This window comes from Borostomias antarcticus, assembly GCF_949987555.1.
Source record: "Borostomias antarcticus genome assembly, chromosome: 24".
NCBI lineage: Eukaryota > Metazoa > Chordata > Actinopteri > Stomiiformes > Stomiidae > Borostomias > Borostomias antarcticus.
Window position 1 is genome coordinate 16,284,584 of NC_140257.1, and position 26,760 is coordinate 16,311,343.

The 26,760-nt window shown below is 44.6% G+C and overlaps 3 protein-coding genes across 6 annotated transcripts in view; all 3 read right to left on the reverse strand.

Moving 5' to 3' along the window:
• LOC311325179 (E3 ubiquitin-protein ligase MARCHF6-like) overlaps positions 1–3,215 on the reverse strand; it is a 13,344-nt gene extending 10,129 nt beyond the window's left edge. For 2 of the 4 annotated variants that reach the window (XM_084457849.1, XM_084457846.1), the window contains exons 1-8: positions 3,014–3,215; positions 2,209–2,308; positions 1,615–1,688; positions 1,350–1,493; positions 1,177–1,249; positions 908–1,061; positions 161–356; positions 1–59 (exon numbers count right to left, since the gene is read on the reverse strand). The exon at positions 1–59 is cut by the window's left edge and continues 3 nt beyond it. In XM_084457849.1, the coding sequence (XP_084313975.1) occupies positions 1–59; positions 161–356; positions 908–1,061; positions 1,177–1,249; positions 1,350–1,493; positions 1,615–1,688; positions 2,209–2,308; positions 3,014–3,029 (816 nt within the window). In that variant the 5' untranslated portion in view covers positions 3,030–3,215. The remainder of the gene's footprint in view (positions 60–160; positions 357–907; positions 1,062–1,176; positions 1,250–1,349; positions 1,494–1,614; positions 1,689–2,208; positions 2,309–3,013) is intronic. The other 2 variants (XM_084457847.1, XM_084457848.1) reach the window with 2 other exon arrangements.
• Positions 3,216–3,757: 542 nt separating this feature from the next.
• On the reverse strand, positions 3,758–6,092 carry atpsckmt (fATP synthase c subunit lysine N-methyltransferase; the record flags this gene model as incomplete). The annotated part of the gene is made up of 4 exons (XM_084458329.1): positions 5,584–6,092; positions 4,697–4,834; positions 4,091–4,141; positions 3,758–3,988 (listed from the first exon to the last, which is right to left on the reverse strand). The coding sequence occupies exons 1-4, from the start codon at positions 5,860–5,862 to the stop codon at positions 3,758–3,760; spliced, it is 699 nt and encodes a 232-aa protein (XP_084314455.1). The 5' UTR covers positions 5,863–6,092.
• Positions 6,093–8,619: 2,527 nt separating this feature from the next.
• LOC311325609 (neuropilin and tolloid-like protein 1) overlaps positions 8,620–26,760 on the reverse strand; it is a gene marked incomplete at both ends in the record, with an annotated part of 83,100 nt that continues 64,959 nt past the window's right edge. Inside the window, 7 exons of the mRNA XM_084458330.1 lie at positions 8,620–9,266; positions 10,820–10,933; positions 12,354–12,582; positions 13,027–13,145; positions 13,693–13,734; positions 16,877–17,125; positions 17,568–17,702. Coding sequence (XP_084314456.1) covers positions 8,620–9,266; positions 10,820–10,933; positions 12,354–12,582; positions 13,027–13,145; positions 13,693–13,734; positions 16,877–17,125; positions 17,568–17,702 — 1,535 coding nt within the window. The remainder of the gene's footprint in view (positions 9,267–10,819; positions 10,934–12,353; positions 12,583–13,026; positions 13,146–13,692; positions 13,735–16,876; positions 17,126–17,567; positions 17,703–26,760) is intronic.

Sequence of the window (26,760 nt, forward strand, 5' to 3'; positions counted from 1 at the left end):
TTCCCATGTCAGCTCCTCTGCTGCTCTGTCCCACTCCAGGGCGTTCCAGTTCATGTCGTCTGCATAGAGATACACACACACACCTCTGTAACTGACACGCTTCTGCAAGAGTGGGGCGGACACACACACACACACACACACACATGTCCTTCACATGTACCTTGTCCACCGTTGTTGCCGTCGGCTCCGTCTTCCGCTCCGGCCTCGTCTTCGTCCTCGTTGTCCAGCTCTCCGTCCTCCTCCTCCCCCCCCGGGTCCCCGTCTGCGTCCGGGGCCTCCGCCGGCCCCGCCTGCTCCGCGGGAGGCTCCGCCCCAGGGGCGTGGCCGGGCTCTCTCTGTCCGGGAGCCGGACCCTGCTGGTGGGGGGTAAGGGACTGGGGTCAACTCAGGACACACCTGGGGGGTGCGCTTGATTTATCTCTCTGGCGTGCAGAGCTGGTGTCACTGAGCTTGTCCCATTGATGCCCAGTGGTGGAACGAACTGCCCACTGACGTCAGGACAGCAGAGTCGCTGCCCATCTTTCACCACAGCCTCAAAACTCATCTCTTCAAGAAGTACAACCAGGATCTTCCCTCTTAAACACCTATTGTATTTATATTTTGCTACTCTTGCTCCTTGCCTTTAGCAGTAGATTATGCTCTTAGTCACTTGTTTAGAGAGGAGATTCACTTGTGAGTTCTGGCGAGTAATAGTACACTAACTGCATACCAGTATGTTAAATGCAATTACTATAAGTCGCCTTGGATAAAATAACCTGCTAAATGACTGTAATGTGATGATTCTGTCACATCTGACAGACTACCTCAACCGCACTTTTGCGTTTTTTCAAATATCTCAGAGGTATGGCAAACAGGCCCGGGCCGGTCCAGTGGTACACGGTTCTCCTGAGTGTGGGCGAACCAGTACCTCGTTGGGCTGGGCCGGCGGCTGGTTCTGCTCCAGCCACTGGGGGGCGCCGCCGTGGATGATCTGCTCTCGCAGCCACACCAGGCTGATGAAGGCACAGAGCGTGCACATCACCACGAAACAGCCCTGCAAGCAGTCCGCCAGCAGGTTCTCCCTGGGGACGGACAGAGGAGCAGACCGGGGGTGAACGGCTACACCAGAAAAAGAATGGGACTAATAGAAATGCTAGAAAGACACACACACACACACACACACACACACACACTTACGTGGAGAGCATGTCTAAGGGCAGGGTGAGGAGCGAGCTCACAGAGCCGGTAAACAAACACTTGTAGATGCGACCTGTATAGTCAAAACACACACACACAATCAGATTGTTATGGGATCGTCTTCATTGCAACCCTTTGGCATACTTTGTGTCACAGAGATGAAGGACACTTACATGCTGTGAGAGGCACCACTCCCAGCCAGGCGAAGGCCACCAGCGTGTAATGAAACCAGTATCTGACCGCCGTGCCCACGCTCGTCACCAGGCCGGCAAAGATGTCCTGGACTGGCAGCCTGGTCGGCATGTCCGGAGAGTAGACTGGACAGGGAGAAGAACAGGAACAAAGTCCTCACACTGGTGGTCAGGATAGTCACACTGGCTTAGGTGGGAGGGACAGAGAGTGATTGTGTGTGTGTGTGTGTTGGGGGGGGGTGCTTACTTGGTGTAAAAGCAAATCTGTGTTTGCATAGTTCACAGTATTCCTTTCTGCTGTGTTTCAGCCACTGAACCAAGCTGTGTAAGTGGAGACACACAACAAGAGAGAGAAGTCAGTGGTCACAGCTGATCTAGTAGCATGAGAAAAGTGTTTAGCATATTTAGCATAGACCTAAGAACTCCCACAAAGTGATATTCCAGTCAAACATCATCCCGTTAACCAGTAACATCATCCCGTTACTCAGTACCATCATCCCGTTAACCAGTACTGTCCGTTGACTAGGGGTTGAGGACATGTGCCCATCTTTCATCGCAGGCTCAAAACTCATCTCTTCAAGAAGTACTACAACAATCCTCCCTCCTAAGCACTTATTGTATTTTATTGTATTATATTGCACTGTACTTTAGATTGCTATTCTTGCACTTTGCCTTCAGCACTAGATTATGCTCTTAGTCACTTGTTTTAGAGAGAAGATGCACTTGTGAGTTCTGGCAAGTAGTAGTACACTGGCTCTTCCTACGTTAAATGCAGTTATTGTTAGTCGCTTTGAATAAAAGCGTCTGCTAAATGACTGTAATGTAATGTAATGTAATGTACCATTCTTGATGGATGAACTTGATGCTTCCAGTGCAGACACACGGGTGGTACAGGGGCTTGTCTGGGCTGCCCTCTGAGCGACACACCCTGCATATATCTGCTGTAGGACAGGAACAGGAATGAGAGACACAAACTGGTAATACAAGGCTGAGTAGAAAATAAGCGTTCAATGTATTTGTCATGTTGAGTTAACTATTTATGACATACATGTGACACCAACACTGGCTCCACCTGTGCTGGAGTAGGCTGTACAACAGGCATCTAGCTAACTTAGCTATAGCGTGTGTGTGTGTGTATCTGTGCGCGTGTGTGTATGTGTGTGTGTGTATCTGTGTGTGTGTGTATCTGTATGTGTGTGTGTATGTGTGTATCTGTGTGTGTGTGTGTGTATCTGTGTGTGTGTATCTGTGTGTGTGTGTGTGCGTGTGTATCTGTGTGTGTGTGTATCTGTGTGTGTGTGTGTGTGCGTGTGTATCTGTGTGCTAGCCACGACTAGATAAACTAAGCATTGCTAAAGTAGAAATCTTTGCTGTAGAAGTGATTTTAGCTGGTTACGCCAACGATGGAAGCGTAATTAGCTAGAATTGCAGCTAGCGGTACTAGCTAGCTAGCTAACTGAGCTAACACCCCACCTATAGACATTATGATTCTCTAACGAGTTAAATGTGTTATGACAACAGCTCCATGTTAACCCTAACCCAGTTATAACACTGTCATACAGTGACAATGTAGTGCATACATGCACAGAAAGCTGTTGCATCCGTTAGCTAGCGTTAGCTCCCTGAGCTAGGCGGTAGTAAGTTACCTTCCTCGGTGTCCATCTTGACAGCTGGGGCACACTAGCCTGGACTAGCTGGTAGCTAAGCTAACAGGCAAGTTATCTAACTTAAACAAACATAATTCATTTTGAAGTCAGACATCAACGGGTATGGTGACAATGACGCTGGACAGATATGGTCTTGGATCTGCTTAAAGCTGGGTGGATCTTATCATGGCTGCTCCGGCTAGCATGGTTCAGATGAACTGTGACAGTCACACGTAAACAGGGACGGAGGGTGGCTTGAGCAGGCGTGACCACTAGGTGGCGCTAAATCGTTCCAGGTCTTTATTGCAAATAAATAGGCTCTGTGCACCAGCTCCACTACTTCCTGAATGTCCCTTGGCATCTTTATTTCCTGTCCTATATGATTGGATTAAGTGATTAATCAGGTGTGCGGCAGACCAAGCGCACACCTGATTCATCACTTAATCCAATCATATTGGACAGGAAATAAAGATGCCAAGTGACTTTCAGGAAGTAGTGGAGCTGGTGCATAGAGCCTATTATGTATTTTACCATTTTCTTACGGAGGAAAAAATGTATGAATGCATGGCCGCTTAGGGCTTCCGTATCTTACCATACAAAACAAGGGTGTTTGAGATAAACCTCATTTAATTAAATTGTTAAATTTATATCAAAACCAAAATGTATGACCACATGTTGTACACAAGCTTTGCCATTACTGGGTTTAGGTGCAGATGATTTACATTCATACTGTAGCAAACATCGTCATGCCACAGTTTTATCGTCTGTGCTTTGTAGCTGTGCTGGTGCCGGTGCAGTCTGCTGAGCTGCTGCTCCTCGTTGTGACTTGAAGGTGCTGGCGTCGTACACCCACACGGTGTCTATGCCCTCCCCTGCTGTGGCGTCAGGGGCCCAGGACGGGAAGGGGAAGCGACAGGCCACCACCTTGGCTGAGCTCTGCAGCTCTCTCTCCAGCTTGTCCTCCAGCTGCTCCATCTGAGAGCACATGTCATTGCATTAAAGATCACTATTAAACTGGTTCAAAGGTACACTCAGCTATCTCTGCTCAGTTAACTTTAAATTAATAACTACACTCACCATTTGAGGGACTCCAAATATGACGACATTGGAGTACTGAGAGAAACTGACCTGAAATGATAACAAAGTCACTTGTTTTGACTGAATTTAAGGCCTAATCACTTTAACACAAGTCCATCTTGACATCTTGAAGTCAGGGAAGCATTTTTACAGCTCACTTTTCTGGCCCCCGGGTGAAACTGTTTTTTTTGCTTCCCTCTGGAATATGTAGGGGTGGGTCGTATGCCCACCCCCCAATTGTTCTCTGTAAAGTGCACTGTGTTGCCTCTGTGTATGAAATGTACTATACAAATAAAGTTTGATTTGATCTGAACACATCATATCTCTCCCCTCTCAAATCCACCCCTTGATTCCCCATCTCTACTCTTGCCTCCTCGTTGGAGGAGAATCCATGAGTCCTTCATAAAGACTTCTCACATGCTGTACATTTTGAGCAGGAGACGAGGAAAGAGAAGGAATGAAAGCAAGCAAGGTAAATATAAAATGCCATTTGAGATTCACTCAGTGTCTACAGAAAGGACCAGTTTAAAGCTCAGTGAAACGGTATAAGATTTTGGAAGTTGTGTAGTGTGCTCAGGCCCAGCTGTCTGCGAGGGTGAGACTAACCTTCCACAAGTTGGATATGTGGAAGGACGTAGAGTGGTGGACTCCTTCTCTCCAGGCCTTGTAGCGAGAGTACCACACCAGCCACGGGTTCAACTCCAACCCCTCAGCTCTGAAGCCCCGCTTGGCAGCTGCTATCACCTGGACATCAGAGACAGTGGAGCTCAAGTTTTCAGTGCAACATTGGCAACGTTTGATGATACTTTAGAAACAATTCATGTTTAAGTAGGCCTAAATATACCTGGGTGTATTTTTAAAACATAGGGATTTTTCCTCACACACCAGGTGAAAACCGCTGTGGGCAAGATTTCTGAAAGGCCACTGCCCTTGTCAAAAAAAAAACTATAGTTTTTATTATTATTATTATTATCCTACTGTATTTTATACGGTTTACTATTTATAGGCCACTGTATAGAATGAGCAGGAATACGTTGACGCGTGTTTTTAAGCACCGCAGAAAATAAATCTTGATGAATTGTACTTTTCTCTAAATTTATAGCGCCAAATTGCCTATAAACACAAAGAAATAACCTCTAACGGCTTGGAAAGAGTTTATATACTTTAGAATTCCAGTGACGGAATAATAAAGACGTTATGCGTCATAGCAACAGAGGCTGTAGCCCATACATTCATGCTGTAGCCTATGATTGTTTGTGAATGTGTTTGACAAATACAAAAACACTGAAGGCCTCGGCTATCAGATCTGTGATGATCAAAACAAATTAAACAAACAGGGCTAGGGTTAACAGTTAAATCTATTATGCATTGAACAATTAGTGTACTCCCATTCAAAAAGTAACATTTAATAATCATCATCATCAATCATCATCATTTAATAACATTTAGTAATCATTAACACTTAAGCAGAGAATAGCCTACATTAAACTTACTATCCTTCCATCTCCACTGCCAATGTCCACCAGGGACCCTGATCTGGACCGGAGGACCCTCAGGACGTTGTCCACCTGGGCCGAGGTCGCAGGGACGAAGGGCAGACACACCTTCCTCAGAGCCGGGGCCACGAAGGGGCCCGCCACCGCATAGAGGGCCACCAGAGACCCCCCAACCAAGCCTGTAGCGATCAGTCCGAGGCGTTTCTTGATGCCACTGTCGCTGACGGTACTTTGTGTTGCATCCGATTGAAATATAACGTTACTGGTCTCTGACATTACAAAATAGTGTCCGGTTTGATTTTTTTTTTTTTTTTTTTTTAAAGTACAGCAATTCGGTAGATGGACGCTCACCGAAGTCAAGGACAGTCAGTTCCAGGCATCAAACAACTTTCTTTAGACTACATCAAGCATATAACTTAACACTGATAATAATAACGTAGTTGCAAACAAAATATGTATTTGCAACGACTGACCAATACAGTAAAGTGATATTAGATTGCTAAATTCTTTTGAACGCTGACTGTGCATTGCAATAATATGTCCGACTTGATGACTGAATCACCGCTCACTAGTTCCTATGCGTTTATTTGACTAACTTTTCTTGCAATGGTGTTAAGACGATTTACACGTGGTTTTCAAGTGTTTATTGGCACAGTCACAACGCCATGATAAAATAAACATTTTCATTCGAGAGGAGGACCCGGCCCCGGCCCCGAAGCCAGAGAACCGGTGAGAACCGCTACCATTAACTAGACAGCTAGGAGCTACAGTTCTAGCAACCAGCCAACTACTGTTCTAGTAAGATAGCTGCTAGATAACATTACACTACCATTAACTAAATGACAGATGAACTAGACAGCTACTACAGTTCTAGTAAGCGAGCTTTCACTAGCCAGCCTCAACCACTGCCCTGTTCTAGTGAGGTGCTACTGTTAGCTAGCTTGCCAGCTGGCACACTTGCAAATACTTCCTGTCCAAATAAATACATAAAAGTCCAGTAGCAGCAGCCAGGACACATGTTTCCATTCTCATGAATGCTTATATTATAATGTGCTATGCTAGCTAGCCGGTCCTGTTGACATGTCTTTTTAAAACCTTTATGTGCTGCTACTCACAGAATCAGCTGTGGCCTCTGATCTAGACACCCACCCCCAGCCCCCAGAAGATGCTTTAGATGGTGAGTGAGTGACTGGTAGACACTGGTTGGCTATTAAACTTAAACTAGCAAAATGTAGATGTAAGTTAACCCAGGTTAAGATAGCCTACATATGAAACAGTTAAGTTACATAAAGAAATCCATGATTATTATATAAATAAATAGTGTTAAGTTAATTAATAGAAATTCATATAGAGTTGATTTCTTTTTAAATCCTTTATGTCCTGCTACTCACAGAATCAGCTGTGGCCTCGTCTGACCTAGACACCCACCCCCAGCCCCCATAAGATGCTTTAGACGGTGAGTGAGTGAGGTAGACACTGGTTGGCTAGTTAAACTTATTACTGAACTATTGTACTGAATAGCAACATGTAGATGTAATCCAGGTTAAGACAGCCTACATATGAATGCTCTTGAAATAAGAGAGGCGTTTATTAGCCAATCAACAGCCTCCTAGCCAGCTTCCTGTAAACTCTACAGTGCTACATAGATGTATTCCCAAGTCTTAAGAAGACACTGTTCTGGTCTTACTGTCTACAGAGCCAGGTCCTAGCCAGTTAGAAACAGAGAGTGAAGGGAGTGAAGAGGCTCATAGTAGTTCCAGTCATGAAACTGCTACAGACAGAGACAGTCCAAGCACAGGAAGTACACAAGTAAATGTCTATGGAGAGGTTAATTGGAAAAAGAACATAGAGAAACAGACAAATGAATACAAAATGATACATAATTAAACATTTTTAAAAAAGGGGTCGAAAAAAGTGGTGACGAAAAGTCGGAGGTGTAGGGACCCACACCAATATTCTTTAAAGGGGCCCAAAATTCCTAGCAACGGCCCTGGTTACAAACAACAAATGTGTGGAGGTTGGGGCCACGGCCTGTCAATCATTTCTGACTGACACGCCCTATTTGACACGCCCACAAAACGAGGTGAGCTTGGAGAGGGGGAAAAGTGGGCATATAAAGAGGAGTTTTATAGTACTTGATGATGACATGAGACAAATGACAGAATAACAACACTTATGGACATTTTCACTTTGATTTTACCTAAAGATAACTGGCATGTGTCACATTCAACCACTGTATGATCCCTTTAATAAGAAAACGAGATTCAATAAATTAGCCAATTTTAATTAAGGACAAAACAATCAACGTATTTGGAGAAATACAAGAACTCACCACACAACACTGAAATGCATAAATCAAGTGCAAACAAATATACGTACAAAAATTAAATAAACACATCTCGGGCCTACATTCCACACAAATACAACTTAAGGAAGAGAAAGGGATACAAGAATGCAGGATTCATAAATTAGAGATGTTCATAACATACAATAGACAAATATATTTACATATATTTTCTGGTACAACACTGACACATGCACACAACGATGTTCAAAATGAAACTATCAACTCGTCAACACTGTAAATGAGGGAGCTTTACGATAAATAAAGATTTGAAATCAAACTATAGACTGTTCCATATATTTCTGAAATACCTGTTACTAATAGTTGCCTAAATTATGGAAAGAATGGGAGAACACACATTTCCATCAAGACAAAAAAAAAAGCAAAGCAATAACGTTGGTTTAAACAAATGGATCAACAGAATGTTTTTGGAACAAAATAACATGAAAAGGAAGTCACGTGGTTGGGTATGCAAGGTCCTTCTACTCTAGAGACGCCAGCGCTACTGTATCCTGTCCAGAAAAATGTATTTGTCCCCCCCCCCCCCCCCCCCCAGAGATTATCATAGGATATATAAACACATCACAGTTGAGCTACCCCCATCTATCTTATTTCTATACAGTCCTGTCAGATCTATTCAAGTGTCTCCCACACATGCTTGTATATTTGATCCTACCGTACCTCTTACCTCAGAGGTCATTGGGCGTGGCCCGGTGCACATCGGGGTGGGGGTGCTGGTACTCATGCCCGGCCAGGCTGTGCTGGTGGCGGAGGATGTGGTGGCGGTGGTGGTGGCTGGTGGTGGGTCCCTCCTCCATCATGTCCCCGTTGGGCTCGCCCCCATCCTGCGAGTAGCTGTGCTTCATCACCCAGATGCTGCGCCGGCTCGTGGGCGTGGTGTGGTGCGAGCGAGACGACTGGGCCACCGAGGTCTCCGCCATCACGTCGGAGGAGGCGGCGGTGGCATCACGCGCGCTGAGGTCACTGCGGCTGCCGCGGACGCTGGATGTCTGCGAGCCGCAGTGGTGGTCGCGGATGCACTTGGACGACGCAGAGCGGTGGAGCTTCTGGAACTTGTCGAAGTCGTCGGCCGCGTGGTCAGCGACCGGGGACGACGCCCGGCGGATGGCGCACAGCTCGTAGTGCGGGGGCTCGAAGGCCTGGTGGAACAGGGCGGGGTCGAAGTCATCCCTTCGGATGATGTATTTCTTGCGCGGCTGTTTGACCTGGATGACGCAGGACACGATGAGGAGGATGAGCACCAGGCCGCAGGTCACGGTGATGATGGTCACGTTGGTGTTGTCCAGGTTGTCCAGGATGCTGGCTTCACGCTTCTCTGTGGAACATAGATGGCTTTCTTGCTTTACATTGGGGGGATTGTGCACCATATTTCATTTACATTTCATACATTTCATTTATTCTATTTGTTAAAAAGGGTCAGTGTACAGTTAAAACATATACTTCTTTTTTTTTTTTCTTTCACTGGGGCAAGTGCAATGTGGGTTGTGTGCAATAGTCTATGTATGTGCAATGTGTTGTGTTGTGTACTGTATGTGCAATATGTTGTGGACAACGTGTTGTGTGTAGTATATGTATGTGAGACATGTGATGTGTTGTGTGTAGTATATGTATGTGAGACATGTGTTGTGTGTAGTATATGTATGTGAGACATGTGATGTGTTGTGTGTAGTATATGTATGAGAGACATGTGATGTGTTGTGTGTAGTATGTGTATGTGAGACATGTGATGTGTTGTGTGTAGTATATGTATGTGAGACATGTGATGTGTTGTGTGTAGTATGTGTATGTGAGACGTGATGTGTGTAGTATATGTATGTGAGACATGTGATATGTTGTGTGTAGTATATGTATGTGAGACATGTGTTGTGTTGTGTGTAGTATATGTATGTGAGACATGTGATATGTTGTGTGTAGTATATGTATGTGAGACATGTGTTGTGTTGTGTGTAGTATATGTATGTGAGACATGTGATGTGTTGTGTGTAGTATATGTATGTGAGACGTGATGTGTTGTGTGTAGTATATGTATGTGAGACATGTGATATGTTGTGTGTAGTATATGTATGTGAGACATGTGTTGTGTTGTGTGTAGTATATGTATGTGAGACATGTGATGTGTTGTGTGTAGTATATGTATGTGAGACATGTGATGTGTTGTGTGTAGTATATGTATGTGAGACATGTGATGTGTTGTGTGTAGTATATGTATGTGAGACATGTGATGTGTTGTGTGTAGTATATGTATGTGAGACATGATGCGTTGTCCTCCTCTGTTTCTATGTATAGAGTTGATTTGTGCAGCAAACGAGTCCAAGACACATTTTCCTGAGGGGACAATAAAGTATATTCTATTCTATTCTATTCTATTCTATTCTATTCTATTCTATTCTATTCTATTCTATTCTATTCTATTCTATTCTATTCTATATAGCAACATATAATGCACTGATAATGTACCAGATTATAGCTTGAAGCTAATTTACATCTGCATTCCCTTTGGCAGCTCAAGATACAAACACAGTAACAAGTAATAAAGACTTAAACAACATACTGTACGAACACACAAAATACAACACAGCACATATGCTTGCCCCCCCAAAAAAACAATAAGACTCAATGGGTACATGACTGAGCAGCTTTTAACAGACGTTTTAAGCTAGATTTAAAAGTGCTGATAGAACTCCATCTCCTCACATCTTCAGATAGGGCATTCCACTGATTTGTGTCTCTCTCTGAGAAGGCATAACACAACGGTGTTCATTATACAGATGGATCACACAATAAAACCGCCCATCTAGACTTCTGCTCCGTCAGCTGAAACAGTCCTGAGCCACGCCCACCCATATCCAACACCGGTGGGTTGCTCACCTGTGCAGTGGTTCTCGTCCCAGGGGTAGACACAGTTCTGAATTCCATTGCACACCAGCGTGTGGTTGATGCACATGTTGCTATGGCAGAAGAACGTGTCTCCATCACAAGGGGCTGAAAGCAAGAGCACAAAGAGAAGACGCATACTGTAACTGTCATGTCCCGAACGCAGTTCCAGGATTGAACGCTGATTCACAGCACTATCTGAGCACTATAGGAACTAACCATCCTCTGTCTGAGCACTATAGGAACTATCCATCCTCTATCTGAGCACTATAGGAACTAACCATCTCCTATCTGAGCAGTATAGGAACTAACCATCCCCTATCTGAGCACTATAGGAACTAACCATCCTCTATATGAGCACTATAGGAACTAACCATCCTCTATATGAGCACTATAGGAACTAACCATCCTCTATCTGAGCACTATAGGAACTATCCATCCTCTATATGAGCACTATAGGAACTATCCATCCTCTATCTGAGCACTATAGGAACTAACCATCCTCTATCTGAGCACTATAGGAACTAACCATCCTCTATCTGAGCACTATAGGAACTATCCATCCTCTATCTGAGCACTATAGGAACTAACCATCCTCTATCTGAGCAGTATAGGAACTAACCATCCCCTATCTGAGCACTATAGGAACTAACCATCCTTTATCTGAGCACTATAGGAACTAACCATCCTCTATCTGAGCAGTATAGGAACTAACCATCCTCTATCTGAGCACTATAGGAACTAACCATCCTCTATCTGAGCACTATAGGAACTAACCATCCTCTATCTGAGCACTATAGGAACTAACCATCCCCTATCTGAGCACTATAGGAACTAACCATCCTCTATCTGAGCAGACTGCTCAATGAAAATGCATAGCCTGAATACCCCTCCTTTTAAATTATGTCTAGTTTAATGTAGCTTAATGTACTTTTTAACATGTATATTGTAAAGGGCATGTCATTCATCCTGTGTAAACTTGATGCAATTTGTTCCTCACTAAACTTGAAAACCGTAGCCTGAATCTGGTCGTTCGCACCAATATTTAATTATTAACCCGTGGAGAGTAATGGCAGTGGGTGGAGCCATTTAAGGATGAGTTACAGCTTCTCCTTCATGAAGAGCAATGAAACGTCATAATCAGTCCACTTATATAGCACGAGGTCTGAACACCTGGTCTTAAAAAATAGCCTGAATTGCCAGATCCGAATATGGCCGCATCCCACAGGGGAGGGGCACATTGGGCCCCCACTCCCGAGGGCGGTTTAATTTCGTCTCGAGGGTCCGCCGCTCTACAGCGACCCCGTCTGGTGTTGGAGTCACGGTCACGGGCTCGAGAGAGTCAGGTAGCTGGTAGTCGGCTAGCTGGCTCTCTCTTCCAGACCGCCGACCATGGGGTTGTGCAACGGACCCTCCACAGCAGTGACAATCGGACAATATCAGGCGTGATTGGCTACCATATCGGGTGAAAAATGGGATGAAATCAGAAATACATTCTGAAAAAAAGGGGTTAAATGTGTTGACTAACGGTCCTGGAAGGTGGTGAAGAGGATCCTGAATCGAGTCTTTCTGCTGCCCTCGTCAGCCCACATCCTGACCACTCCCACGGATGTCACCAGCATCACGTCGTTAGCCACGGTGGAGCAGAACTTGTTCTTCAGGTGCTCCACCGAGCTGCTGCCGTCGTACACCGCCACAAAGTTGCGCTTGCACTCGTTGGAGTTGTGCATCTCATACTCCAGGAAGCGCAGGTAGATCTGCAGGGACACAGGAGTCGGATGAAAAGAAAACACAGCTGAATATCACGTCCGAACATTGTTTTAACATGCCCAGGACGTCAGTTTGAGAACATCCCTGTCCCCTAAAACCTATAATGAACCAAATGAGAACATCCCTGTCCCCTAAAACCTATAATAAACCAAATGAGAACATCCCTGTCCCCTAAAACCTATAATGAACCAAATGAGAACATCCCTGTCCCCTAAAACCTATAAAACCTATAATGAACCAAATGAGAACATCCCTGTCCCCTAAAACCTATAATGAACCAAATGAGAACATCCCTGTCCCCTAAAACCTATAATGAACCAAATGAGAACATCCACAAATGTAAAGAAAACATCCTGTTTGTGGGACGATTACTGTTTAAATTATAATATTCTATTCTGTTGCCTATAAATAACCCCAAATGGACGACAGACCTTGGAACGCGGCGGAGCTCTGATGATCCACCTGCAGTCCACGGCCTCGCTCTGTAGCTCTTTGGTTATCATGGCTGAATCGGCCACCCCCTCGGGACCACCCATCTCAAACTCACACACTGAGGAGAACACATCAGTCAGAACAGACGGAAACAAATTAACAACTTACAGTATGTTTTGCAGAACGATGCTTGTGGGTCAATTCCACAGAGCCCTGGTTATGCAAAAAAGTTATTCGGCTCCTTCTGCCTGGAACATGCTAGAAAATGATCTCAAACTTGAGGAGCAGGTCTCAATCGATGTTTTTAAATCCACTATGAAGGTTTTAGCGGTGGATTTAGCAGTATGTTCATGTTTTTAACTAGCGTATTGCCATATAGCCAAATCACCAAGTCACATGTGTAAATTGTATTACTGTTGCATCTCTGTGTTTTCTGTTGTATTTTCCGTCTGTAACTCTGTGGTTGGATTGCACTGCTGCCCGTCTTGGCCAGGTCTCTCTTGAAAAAGAGATTTTTAATCTCAATGGGACCTTTCCTGGTTAAATAAAGGCTAAATAAAATAAAATAAAAATAAGGAAATGATATAGTGTACTGTAAGAGACTGGTATTACAGTTGCTGTTATCACGGTATTATGTTCACATAGAAGAACAAGAGTTCACCTACAGGGCAGGGGAGAGAGGGCACCGACATCTTGGAAGTCAGGGTCTGAAATGAGAGGAACACTAGTTGAAGATAAAACATTCTGTTGCAAAACAACCTGTAGCAAGAGAGACGTTTTATGCATCCTTTAATTGGTTACTACACTCCTCAGCTGTAGGTGGAATGATAGTTCCCTTAAAATAAGACTGAGAACAGTCAATTGACAGCACTTATATACTGTAGGTGCTCGCCTGCTCATTGGGAGCAATTTGTCGTTCAGTGTCTTGGCCAAGGACACGTTGACGTGTGGACAGGAGGAGCCGGGATTCGAACCGCCGACCCTACAATCACTGGGCGATCCGGTCCCCTCCTGAGCCACAGCGGACCCAAAATAGCTGCCCCCACTTGAGGTAGAGAGACCCCCCACCATGCTCCATAACCAGGTCGTTATATGACTGTTTGACACAAAAACATGATTGCATTGGGGAGGAGGGCAGAGGTCAGCCCTGCCCTGTCCCTGTTCCTCCACACTGCAATCCTCCCCTCTCCCCTCATAGAATGACTATGTGCCTTAAACAAGGATGATTCCCAGTAGGATTAATAATCCTCAGGATTAATACTCCTCAAGCCATCTTTGGAGAGATTAGACGATGCTGGCTATGAGAACACAATGATAACATGGGACCTCAGAACAATTTCACATGATACTTCCCACTTGATTTGGAGAGAATTAATTCCAATTAGGCTAAATCAAAGGGGTTCGTTACCTCAATAACGATGCTCTCTCAGTGATGTAAGAGGAACAGACTGGCAAGTCTTTTTGAGGTTAAATATAAAATCAGTCAGAATCCTTATTAATCCTCTTTTGTTTCTTACCTCTGCTTCATTTTGTCACGGATTATCCTCAGTGTGTGTGTGTGTGTGTGTGTGTGTGTCTGTGTGTGTGTGTGTGTGTGTGCATGTGGATGGGGGAATGTTCATGTGCTAAAGGAAAAATGTACAGAAATGCGGTCACACTTTACAATAAGGGTCACAAAAAACATTAGTTAACTGTTAACTAATGCTAATTTAGGGTTAGATTAGGTTACTAATATTAATTAATAAAAACCTCAATTAGGGTTAGGGTTAGGTGAGTTAACCTTAGTTACCAGTATAATCTCTACAGAGACAGGCCCTGGTGATACCAGCATCATCTCTAGAGAGAGATACAGACCCTGGTGATACCAGAATCATCTCTAGAGAGAGAGACAGACATAATCTCTAGAGAGAGAGACCCTGGTGATACCAGTATCATCTCTAGAGAGAGAGACTAGTATCATCTCTAGAGAGACAGACTAGTATCATCTCTAGAGACAGACCCTGGTGATACCAGCATCATCTCTAGAGAGATATACAGACCCTGGTGATACCAGCATCATCTCTAGAGAGATACAGACCCTGGTAATACCAGCATCATCTCTAGAGAGATACAGACCCTGGTGATACCAGCATCATCTCTAGAGAGAGATACAGACCCTGGTGATACCAGCATCATGAGAGAGAGAAAGAGACAGCGAGAGAGAGAGAGGAGGCAGATTAATCTTTCCTTGATATAGGTGGCCTATAAAATGTGCTGGTGATAAATTGTCGGCCGGCTCCAGTTCCTGGTATCCCTTAAGCTGACACTGACAAGCTGTACTCTCCTGAAGACAAGCTTTCATTAACTGTGGATGAGTGGATACAGACCCCCCCCCCCCCCCCACACACACACACACACAAGCTCTCTCTCTCCCTCTCCCTCTCTCTCTGTCTGTCTCATTCATACACACAAGATCACATGCACTCACACACACTCCACAGCTGCAGTAAGTGTGCCTGCACTACCAATAGACACGAACCCCACCTTCCAGTCGCTGAGGGTTAGCTAAGGGGTTTCTCTCTGGGTCCTCTAATTAAATTCTGTGTGTGTGTGTGTGTGTGCGTGCATATGTGTGTGTACATACTGTACGGTAGCAGCAGGTGTGTGTGAGTTTGTCCGTGTACATGCCAGCATGTGTGTGTGCATGTGTGTGTGTGCGTGTATATGTGTATGCGTGTGCGTGTATATGTGTGTGAGAGTGTGATTAATTGAGCCATAATAACAGCATGCCATTCCTCTTCCATCTCCCAACCTCTCAGGCTCTGTGAGACGATGAACCGGGAGGGGGGATGCAGCCCAGAGCAGCTTAGCGGTGTATTAAGACTGTGAAATCCACCCCCCCTGACGGACAGCTGGTTCTTATGTCAAATCTATATGAACGCAAACAGCAATAGTTCTTCTGAAACAGACACGCGTCCGTTCCCCTGTGCAAAACAACACGGATGCTTTGAGAATCAGCGCTGGTAGATGTAGTCGTGTGTGGACCAGGTGTAGATGTAGTCGTGTGTGGACCAGGTGTAGATGTAGTCGTGTTGTGGACCAGGTGTAGATGTAGTCGTGTGTGGACCAGGTGTGGATGTAGTCGTGTTGTGGACCAGGTGTAGATGTAGTCGTGTTGTGGACCAGGTGTAGATGTAGTCGTGTTGTGGACCAGGTGTAGATGTAGTCGTGTGTGGACCAGGTGTAGATGTAGTCGTGTTGTGGACCAGGTGTAGATGTAGTCGTGTGTGGACCAGGTGTAGATGTAGTCGTGTTGTGGACCAGGTGTAGATGTAGTCGTGTTGTGGACCAGGTGTAGATGTAGTCGTGTTGTGGACCAGGCTGACGCAGAGGTGATGCCAAGATGGAACGAGGTCTTCGACACCTGCACTGCATCACTTGGAAGGGTTCATATTCCAACACGCTGCACATCCCCTTCCCCCCCAGTAAAATCACAGGGTGCGTTAAGTAGCTGAGCGCTCACTCTTCGAATGCTCACTTTGAGCGCTGAGCGGTTTTTAAAACCACTTAACGGTCTGCTCTAACCGAGCGCTGAGTTGCTAGGAGACGAGAACGTTTCACCTGTTGTCAATCATGTGTGATTAGTGAGCAGCGTCCCGACGATTCCCAAGACAAAACGCGCCCCTGGTTTTTTTTGCTCAGATGATGATGATGATGACGTGGTGTTTGGCTCACACAGATCATAGTTCAAAACTGCTCACTTGTGCTCTGAGCAGATCAGTCTGAGCGTGACTGAGCAGCCCGTTAAGTGAATTCTGATCACTGATCGCTGACTGAGCGCTCAGCTACTTAACGCACCCCCCGTCTCACCTTTGGTGAAATTGTACCGTGCAGAAAACCCAATGGCCTCTAGCTCCCCGTCCGCCACAAACTTGATGTAGAGGTACCGCCCACTGGACCTGACGTAGGAGGGCCTCTGCTGCCCACAGTAGCGGCCAATGATGGGAGAGAATCCGAAGGGCCCGTCGCGAACTTCGATGTGGTCAAACTTGCAGTCCCATGAGGGTTCGATGGAGTACTTCTCGTCGAAGAAGAGGTCGATGCACTGCCTCGGGGAAGCTGTGGCAACACAGCCGATCACAAGTTAGTTATAATGAACAGTTATAATATCATTAAGTTATATTATAACTCAGTTATGACTCAATCAAACTCAAGCCATTGACTAAAGGCATTAGCATGTCTGCAATTATCGACGATTTTATGAATGCATTTTGTAATGTAATGTATTTTTGTAATGGAATGTTTCTAAATGTGTAATTTATGACGTTTTATTCATTTTGTGATGTTTGTAATGTTTCATTCTACAGATGTTTAACTTGCTGCCACGGCTACATGTTAAAACATAAAATACTGTATGACACGCATCAAGAGAAGACCTATAAAATATGTCAGACACCTTTAAATTATTAAAATGGCAAACTCTAAACTAGAACAAGTGCACCTCATCAAACACTTTGCATCAGAGCTTTGGTCATTCCTCCAGGACCCATATCTGACTTACCCTCTATGATGTAAACACACTCTCTGTCTGGGGGGTATTTGTGGGGGTAGTTGGGGGAGGTGAAGAGACCTCCCTCTGGCTCCTTCACCCAGGTACCACACAGATCCGCAGGCGTCACTCCAGAGTTGTTCTTCACTGGGGAACAGCAATGAAAACGGATGTCAAGCACAACACCATGTTGTTTAATAGTGTACACAATACTGCATGTAACAACCACATGGGTAAATCATAGCCCACTAAACGGGTTGCATGTTCATGTTGGGCTCCGTACCTGCTGACTTTTTGGTTGGGGTTGTACCAGACAAGCTTAGAGTGATGAGGTTTCCAGATACCACTGTACAGAAAGATACGTTTTTGTCTCATAAAACTATTTTTGCTGATGGTTCATAAATAGTTTTAACATCTTAATTCCTTATAAATTATAATAGATAAACAGCTTGACGGCCTATGCGCGTAGAGCACAACTTGATGTGGGAATCAAGGATCAGCTCAATTCAAATTGATGCCGTCTATTTGATTTATAAACACTCGATTGAGCCGTCAACTCACCAATAGATAATACAAGTTGCAGCATGTTCAGTCCGGTCTTCAGTCTTCGAAGATGTCATGTAACATTATAGAAAACTTACCAAATAGCCGTTTCGCCGTGGAATTTGTTTCCATAGCATGGCTGACAAAAAGTTAATTACACTAAAATGTTGGAGAAAACGAAAGGGCGTCAATCCATCCGCCGCGCCGCTCGGTACAGGCAGATTCATTCACGATCCTGTTCGCTACAGGCAGATTCATCACAATCCTGTTCGCTACAGGCAGATTCATCACAATCCTGTTCGCTACAGGCAGATTCATTCACAGTCCTGTTCGGCCAACCTTCACTTTTTGCTCCACCTTCATAATCCCTCAGAAAAGGCTTCTTCGCTGCGTTTGTAGCACTTGTTCAGAAGCGCCTCTCCTGCATACAACCCACCGGACAGGCACGGAGCTCAAAACAGCAGTAGCCTAAAGTATAATCTAGTCCTCTCTCTTTTCTCTTAAAAATGACTTATTTTTGTTATACCAGCTATCTCCTCTGCTTCGTTGACGTGTTCTTGAGAAAGACACTAATTTATCCCAAAGAGCAGGCTAATACCAGCTGGCCACCATTGGTGAGTGAATGGATGAATGAGAGAATACATTGTAAAGCTCTTTGAATAAAAGCGCTATATATGTGTGTCCATTCACCATGAGATATCTGGTGCTCTATATAATGCAGTTGTCCAGGACGGAGCAGAGCAGCCCAGGTTTGTTGTCATGTGGGATCATGTTAGTTTCCACCGGGCTGCTCTGGTCTGGGACTGGTTCACCAACCACCATACATAACTTCACAGGTGGATACACCGTTACCCCCTTACTCCTTACAGTCCAGGTTGGATACTGACGCAGGGTCAGTCACTGACCCCCCCTCAGTATCCAACCCTGTACTGACCCCCCCTCAGTATCCAACCCTGTACTGACCCCCCTCAGTATTCATCCCTGGACTGACCCCACCTCAGTATCCAACCCTGGACTGACCCCCCCTCAGTATCCAACCCTGGACTGACCCCCCCTCAGTATCCAACCCTGGACTGACCCCCCCTCAGTATCCAACCCTGGACTGACCCCCCCTCAGTATCCAACCCTGGACTGACCCCAGGGATGGATACTGAGGCAGGCACACAAATGAACACACTCTAGAGTACCTCTATCAGGTTATACAATGTTTATTAAAAAAGGTTCGTGAAAAATAAACATTCTGAAAAGTTTAAAGTTTAAAATGCAGCTGTCCAGCCATCCAACCAACGCCAACAGTCACCAACAAATACATTAATTTCCATGCCAGCTTGTGTTCTATGTCTGGTGCGCATTCCCTGCTTTTAAAATAATCTCAAATCTCAAGATATCCTACTTATTCCAATCTCTAATTGTAATCTCAATCTGCGCTGCTGTGATAACAATATTATAGCCTACCATTACTACTGTTCATCTTATTATTTATTAATGTATGTTGTAAGAGATACAGTTGTAAGCCATGAACTCAACCAGGTATCTTGGAATTCATTTAAACAGTCCCTTTGCAATCACCATCTCATCTACTTTGTGTTGCAGTACTTTTTGTTTTATTCTTTCATGTTTTAAGAGCACAATCGACTTTGACCAAGAGGACAAAATTAAGTCCATCCATTCATCCAACGTTGTCCTGGAGCGCAGCATTCCATAGGCCTATAGGATAAGGCCTGCTGTATTATTCAGTTCACCAAGGATCTTCCTCAAGTTCCTCTTTTCATTTTCTCCAGTAATCCAAACTCCATATCCAATTCCTATTTTGATCATTGGCTCACACCCAAATAAACCAATTGCTTGTAGAATGATTACAGATCTGATTTCAGAATATTATTCCAGATTAAACTGTATAACATATTTGAGGGGTTCTTTTGCAAAATCAAACATCTCCTTTTACTGGCCTAATAGGTAACCTAAATCATGTTTGCCCAAATCTGTGGTGCAGTTAAAAATAGTAGGCTTATTCATCTCTTGATGGTGATGTTTTAGAACGACACCATGAGGGACAGACAGTTGGCATATTCATAAAAACATTCACATACCCTGATAGTTAATCAGGGTATAGTTAATAGTTAATTATTATTATCAAGTCTCATCATAATACGGGAGATATCATGAGGGAATGGATGAAGGACTTAAAACTAAATGATTGTAAGGACTATATATCGGAACATTTGGACTGTATTGAGTATTGAATAGAGATATTATTGAAAAAGAAACACAAAAGACTGAGCTGGGGAGCCTTCCCACACATATAGCGGCATATCTCTATATATCTTATATAGCTATAGCTCAATAAAAATGTTGTAACTTTTTGCTAGTTACTTTTCTTTGAATGAGAGAATATTATTATTTGAGATGTGTATTCTTATGTAGGTTATGATTTGAAGTGTCTACTTTTTTGGGGGAACATGTAAACATGGAATACAGTGAAATTCCTCCTAAGATATTGTCCGCTTGTCTGATTAACTATAGTATACAATAATATGTAGCTCAAACTCGTAAATCATCTGTTTGATTGTTATAAGGTGAAGTGAACACAGCGTTACAGTGTAGCCCTATTCCTATAGGTTTTTTTTCAAAGGCCTCCAGATCTGCCTATTACACTAGAACGCATCTACGGATTTCAAGCACCAAAACGTGGCCCCGGACGTATCGAGCTGCCTCTGGGTTCGAGCCTCATTTTGGCCTCGGTATTGTAATTGATAGGCGCAAAGGTAGGAGAAAACTCAGAAAAACACAGTAGTGTAATCCAGGCCTAAGGCTATGGCTTCTCTCCTGTATGAACACACTGGTGTCTCTTTAAGCTTGTTGACTGAGCGAAGTTCTTTCCACACAGTTCACAGTGGTATGGCTTCTCTCCTGTATGAACACGCTGGTGTGTCTTTAAGCTTGTTGACGTAGTGAAGTTCTTTCCACACAGTTCACAGTGGTATGGCTTCTCTCCTGTATGAACACGCTGGTGTGTCCTAAGATGTTCCTTTTGAATGAAGTTCGTCCCACACTGGTCACAGTGGTATGGCTTCTCTCCTGTATGAAAACGCTGGTGTGTCTTTAAGCTTGTTGACCGAGTGAAGTTCTTTCCACACAGGTCACAGTGGTATGGCTTCTCTCCTGTATGAACACGCTGGTGTGTCTTTAAGCTTGTTGACTGAGCGAAGTTCTTTCCACACTGGTCACAGTGGTATGGCTTCTCTCCTGTATGAACACGCTGGTGTGTCCTTAACTTTCCTGACGTAGTGAAGTTCTTCCCACACTGGTCACAGTGGTATGGCTTCTCTCCTGTATGAACACGCTGGTGTGTCTTTAACTCTCCTGACGTAGTGAAGTTCTTTCCACACTGGTCACAGTGGTATGGCTTCTCTCCTGTATGAACACGCTGGTGTGTCTTTAAATCTCCTGACGTAGTGAAGTTCTTTCCACACTGGTCACAGTGGTATGGCTTCTCTCCTGTATGAACACGCTGGTGTATATTTAACTCTCCTGACGTAGTGAAGTTCTTTCCACACTGGTCACAGTGGTATGGCTTCTCTCCTGTATGAACACGCTGGTGTGTCTTGAGATGTTCCTTTTGAATGAAGTTCTTTCCACACTGGCCACAGTGGTATGGCTTCTCTCCTGTATGAACACGCTGGTGTATATTTAACTCTCCTGACGTAGTGAAGTTCTTTCCACACTGGTCACAGTGGTATGGCTTCTCTCCTGTATGAACACGCTGGTGTGTCTTTAACTCTCCTGACATAGTGAATTTCTTTCCACACTGGTCACAGTGGTATGGCTTCTCTCCTGTATGAACACGCTGGTGTGTCCTGAGATGGTTCTTTTGAATAAAGTTCTTTCCACACTGGTCACAGTGGTATGGCTTCTCTCCTGTATGAACACGCTGGTGTTTCTTTAACTCTCCTGACGTGGTGAAATTCTTTCCACACTGGTCACAGTGGTATGGCCTCTCTCCTGTATGAACACGCTGGTGTGTCTTTAACTCTCCTGACGTAGTGAAGTTCTTCCCACACTGGTCACAGTGGTATGGCTTCTCTCCTGTATGAACACGCTGGTGTGTCTTTAACTTTCCTGACGTAGTGAAGTTCCTTCCACACTGGTCACAGTGGTATGGCTTCTCTCCTGTATGAACACGCTGGTGTGTCCTGAGAGTTTCCTTTTGAATGAAGTTCTTTCCACACTGGTCACAGTGGTATGGCTTCTCCCTTGTATGAACACGCTGGTGTGTCTTTAAGTTTCCTGACTCAGTGAAGTTCTTTCCACACTGGTCACAGTGGTATGGCTTCTCTCCTGTATGAACACGCTGGTGTGTCTTTAACTTTCCTGACGTAGTGAAGTTCTTCCCACACTGGTCACAGTGGTACGGTCTTGGCTTGTCTGTGTCTCTCTGTCTCTGGGCGGGAGCTGGGGTGAGGGGGGTGTTGGAGGTGGTGATAGGGAGTGATTGAGAGGAGGAGGAGGAGAGAATCTCTGGTCTGATCTCTCTTTTCCTCAGCAGAGAGACGTAGAAGTTGTCATGGCTCCTCTTGAGGTGCTTGTGGAGGTAGATCTGGGAGGTGTGGGTGAATGGGCACTCAGAGCAGGAGAACACCTGAGTCTGGGACAAGTCTGACATCACTCCTGGGAGAGTGAAAGAGAAAGAGACAAACATTAAAAAGGATTCTCACACCAGTATTACAAGTGCAAATACTGTCTAGAGTGTTTATATGTAGCTAGTGGGGGGGAAAACACAACGACAACAGAACTTCAGATTGAGGACAGGAGAGAGAAACATATGTAAGAGGTTCCTCTGGCTGAGAGAGAGAGTGAAAGCGAGATGATGCATTACATCTTAAATGGTGTTGAGAGACTCGCGTTGATGTAGGCTATCTGATTGGCGAGAGAACATTTCTGCTGAGTTATTAACTATGGCAAATTTTAAACGTTAAAACATGTAAATAAAACATGTAAATAATGTAATGTAATGCATCATCCCCAACATGGGCGGCAGCAGTGAGTAGGCTAAACAAAGGGGAGAGTGCCGAATCGCCGGTAGAAGAAGACAGTCGATGCGCTGTGGATATTATATTTAATGTCGCGTTCCAGGCAACCCGTAACTCGTGTTTTTCCGACCTCCTACACGTGAAAATGCTCTGGAATGGCAGTCAAACCCGTAACTTCCCACCCGGCAACTGGGAGTACATCGACCTGTACGAGTTCACGGGTGGGAAGTTACGGGTTTGACTGCCATTCCAGAGCATTTTCACGTGTAGGAGGTCGGAAAAACACGAGTTACGGGTTGCCTGGAACGCGCCATAAGTGTACAACTTTGCCTTTTATTTGAAAGGTGGGGGCCTACAAACTGTAGCCACCTCGGAGAATTAAGACTTTCTTTCCAACGATGTTTTTACTTTGGTGAGTAACTAAACGGTTTTGTCTGTAGACTCGGACGAGCGGGCCGAGGAAGCGCATTCATAGATAAATTGCATTGAGAGTAGGGCGTTATCTGTAGGATATCACCCTGGACCAGATATATATACGGCCATGCTCTCCACTTAGTATCACCAGCGAATAAAAGAAGTGAACGCACGCAGCAACGACCAGCCACAGCGAAATTCAATGGAAAAAAACAGTAACCTTCTCCTAGACTCAAATTCAAAAACAGTCGTCTAACCCTCCCTTGGACATTAGAAGTTCACTTCCTAAACCGAAGCTCCAAACGGCTGCGCTCTAATCTTTCAAAAATAGAAAATAACATACAACTTACCGAATTGAGGATTGTCGTAGCCTACAGTGAAAGGCTAGTGAGTAGGTTGTGATGGAAACGTTTGTTTACTCAAAAAAGAATAAAGAGATCGTCTCTTGTTTTCTTCAGATGGATAAAAAAAAATCTTTGCAATGGGGAATCTTTACAGGCGTGACCAACAGTGTTCGACAGTGAAAAGTTTCCAAGGTAGAGAGAGAGACAAATTACGAACACAATTTATATACACTTCTAGTCGTGACTGCTAGTCTTTTCAATGCTCTTAACCAATCGGTGAAAGCCGGGAACAATGACGCGTTTCACTGTTCAGATCCGGTCTAGAGCCCGCCTCCTGAGACCAGAAAATACCTGACCCCCTCTTCTTGATATGTAATTGTAATATCTTGTACTATATTACATAATCAGGGTCGGACAGCGGGGTAACCATTTACTGACGTTTACTGATATACTTTAGGGAAGTGCATTACAGGGCATGGCCATCACTGACTAACTAACACTGCACTGCTATATCTACCTAGGTGATTAACAAGTAGTAGTGCTTAGGTGAACCTTATGAGTGACCCTTTCATTTATTTGAGGTCTTATATTGAATGTCCAGTGCTGACCATGTTCCTCCTTGTTTTAAAAAGATAAAAAGGCGCAGTCTCTTCTTGTTCTTTAGTCCTGGACCAGGGCTACTTCTTTCCATTCATTTGAATATGAGAGGTGTGAACACAAGACTACTGATGACCACTTCATCCAGACAATACGTAAGCTAGATGGTTCCCAAGTGTGAATGTGTCTGCTCTCCAACTTCAGCGCTATTGAAAACCTGAATTCCTCCTCATTCTCATTATAAGTGCTAATGGTCTAAATCACCAGCAACTGAAACTGACTTCTTAGGTCAGTCTTGCGGTCACACCTCTCATATTCAAATGAATGGAAAGGAAAGAACAAGTAGCCCTGGTCCAGGACTAAAGAACAAGAGGAGACGGCGCCTTTTTAAAACAAGGAGGAACATGGTCAGCACTGGACATTCATATAAGACCTCAAATAAATAAAGGGGTCACGCATAATGCATGTCAGGATAATAATGTCATGGTTAAGTTAGAACTGGTCACTACCATTACATATCCAGTAGAGGGCGTCGTGAACCTAATGTTGAAGCGCATCTTTCCTGTCTCAGGAGGCGGGCTCTAGACAGGATCTGAACAGATTGGGCCTCAGTCATCAAAACTTTGATTCTAGCTTTAGGAGAGCATAATCAATCTTTCGAGAGATAAAAGCAATGGATTAAAATTGATATAATAAGGATTTGTACCTATTTTTATTTCTCTCAGACTCAATCCCTGCAGCCCATAGATGACATGTTCTATAGGGTGTGTTAGGGTACTTGTTTTCCAAAGTATGCTAAAATGAGCACTTGGGGCGGGTAAAAGGATCCATGAACCGTTTTCATTTGCGTTTATGGTCTTCTAACGTTAGACTAGTCAAGATCCTGCAGTAGCCTATTCATATCTACCTGGTTAGCTTTCTATCTGATGTTGGCTAGCTAATGTTAGCTGGTGGTGTTATTAGCAAGCTGGCTGGATGTGGACCTGATCCAGGGCTCTTGTTCTTGTGCATTCCATTCATTTCAATATGAGAGGTGTGAACGGCCTATTGGTGGTATTTGGCGCAGCTGCACAGCATCATGACCTCATTTTCATTGATGAAGCTGGATTCAATCTATCTAAAACCAGGCGTCAGGGCCCAGATGTTACAGGACAAAGAGCTGTTGTGAATGTCCCTGGGCAGCGTGGGGGAAATATCACCTTGTGTTCCTTGAAGAAGAATCAGTGTTTTGTGGTGTGTGGAAGCAGGTCTGTGAGCTTCAAGTATGTTAAGTTGGGGAGGGTTAGCTTCCACTAGCCCAGAGAGATAAGGAGGTCTTAAGATGAGGTCAGATGAAGTATAAGACTCATTGTTTTCTGACCACACATTTGTACTCTGATGTCCCTGCTCTGGAGATCAGACATACCTTGTGAGCTCACAATAAAATCATTTAAACATGCCAAGGTTTATGGAATATAATTACTAGATTGATCATCACCCTGCAAAAACCTAGATATGGCCTTTGAGGGCTGAAAACATTTTCAAGAGGTTCCTACATCTGCAAGGAGTTGTCCATCACCATGCCACCCTAGGTCCATCCAGTACTGCACACATGATCACGTTCTGAGGGGGCGGCAGCAGCTCAGGAGGTAGAGTAGCCGTCTGGGAGCCTCCAGTTCAATTCCAGCTATCTGCTCTCCTTCGTTGACGTGTTCTTGAGAAAGACACTAATTTATCCCAAAGAGCACGCTAATGCCTTCTGGCTGCCATTGGTGTGTGAATGGATGAATGAGAGAAGCCATTGTAAAGCTCTTTGAATAAAAGCGCTATATAAGTGCAGTCCATTCACCATGAGATATCTGGTGCTCTATATAAGGCAGTTGTCCAGGACGGAGCAGAGCAGCCCAGGTTTTTTGTCATGTGGGATCATGTTAGTTTCCACCGGGCTGCTCTGGTCTGGGACTGGTTCACCAACCACCATACATAACTTCACAGGTGGAGACACCTTTACCCCCTTACTCCCCATTTCTCAGTCCCATTGAGGAATTATTTTCACTTTGGCGTTGGAAGGTTTATGAACACCAACCATATACCTGCATGACTCTCCCTGGGAGCAATGGAAGAGACATGCAGAGACACTGAGGGGGGGTCAGTCCAGGGTTGGATACTGAGGGGGGGTCAGTCCAGGGATGGATACTGAGGGGGGGTCAGTCCAGGGTTGGATACTGAGGGGGGGTCAGTCCAGGGTTGGATACTGAGGGGGGGTCAGTCCAGGGTTGGATACTGAGGGGGGGTCAG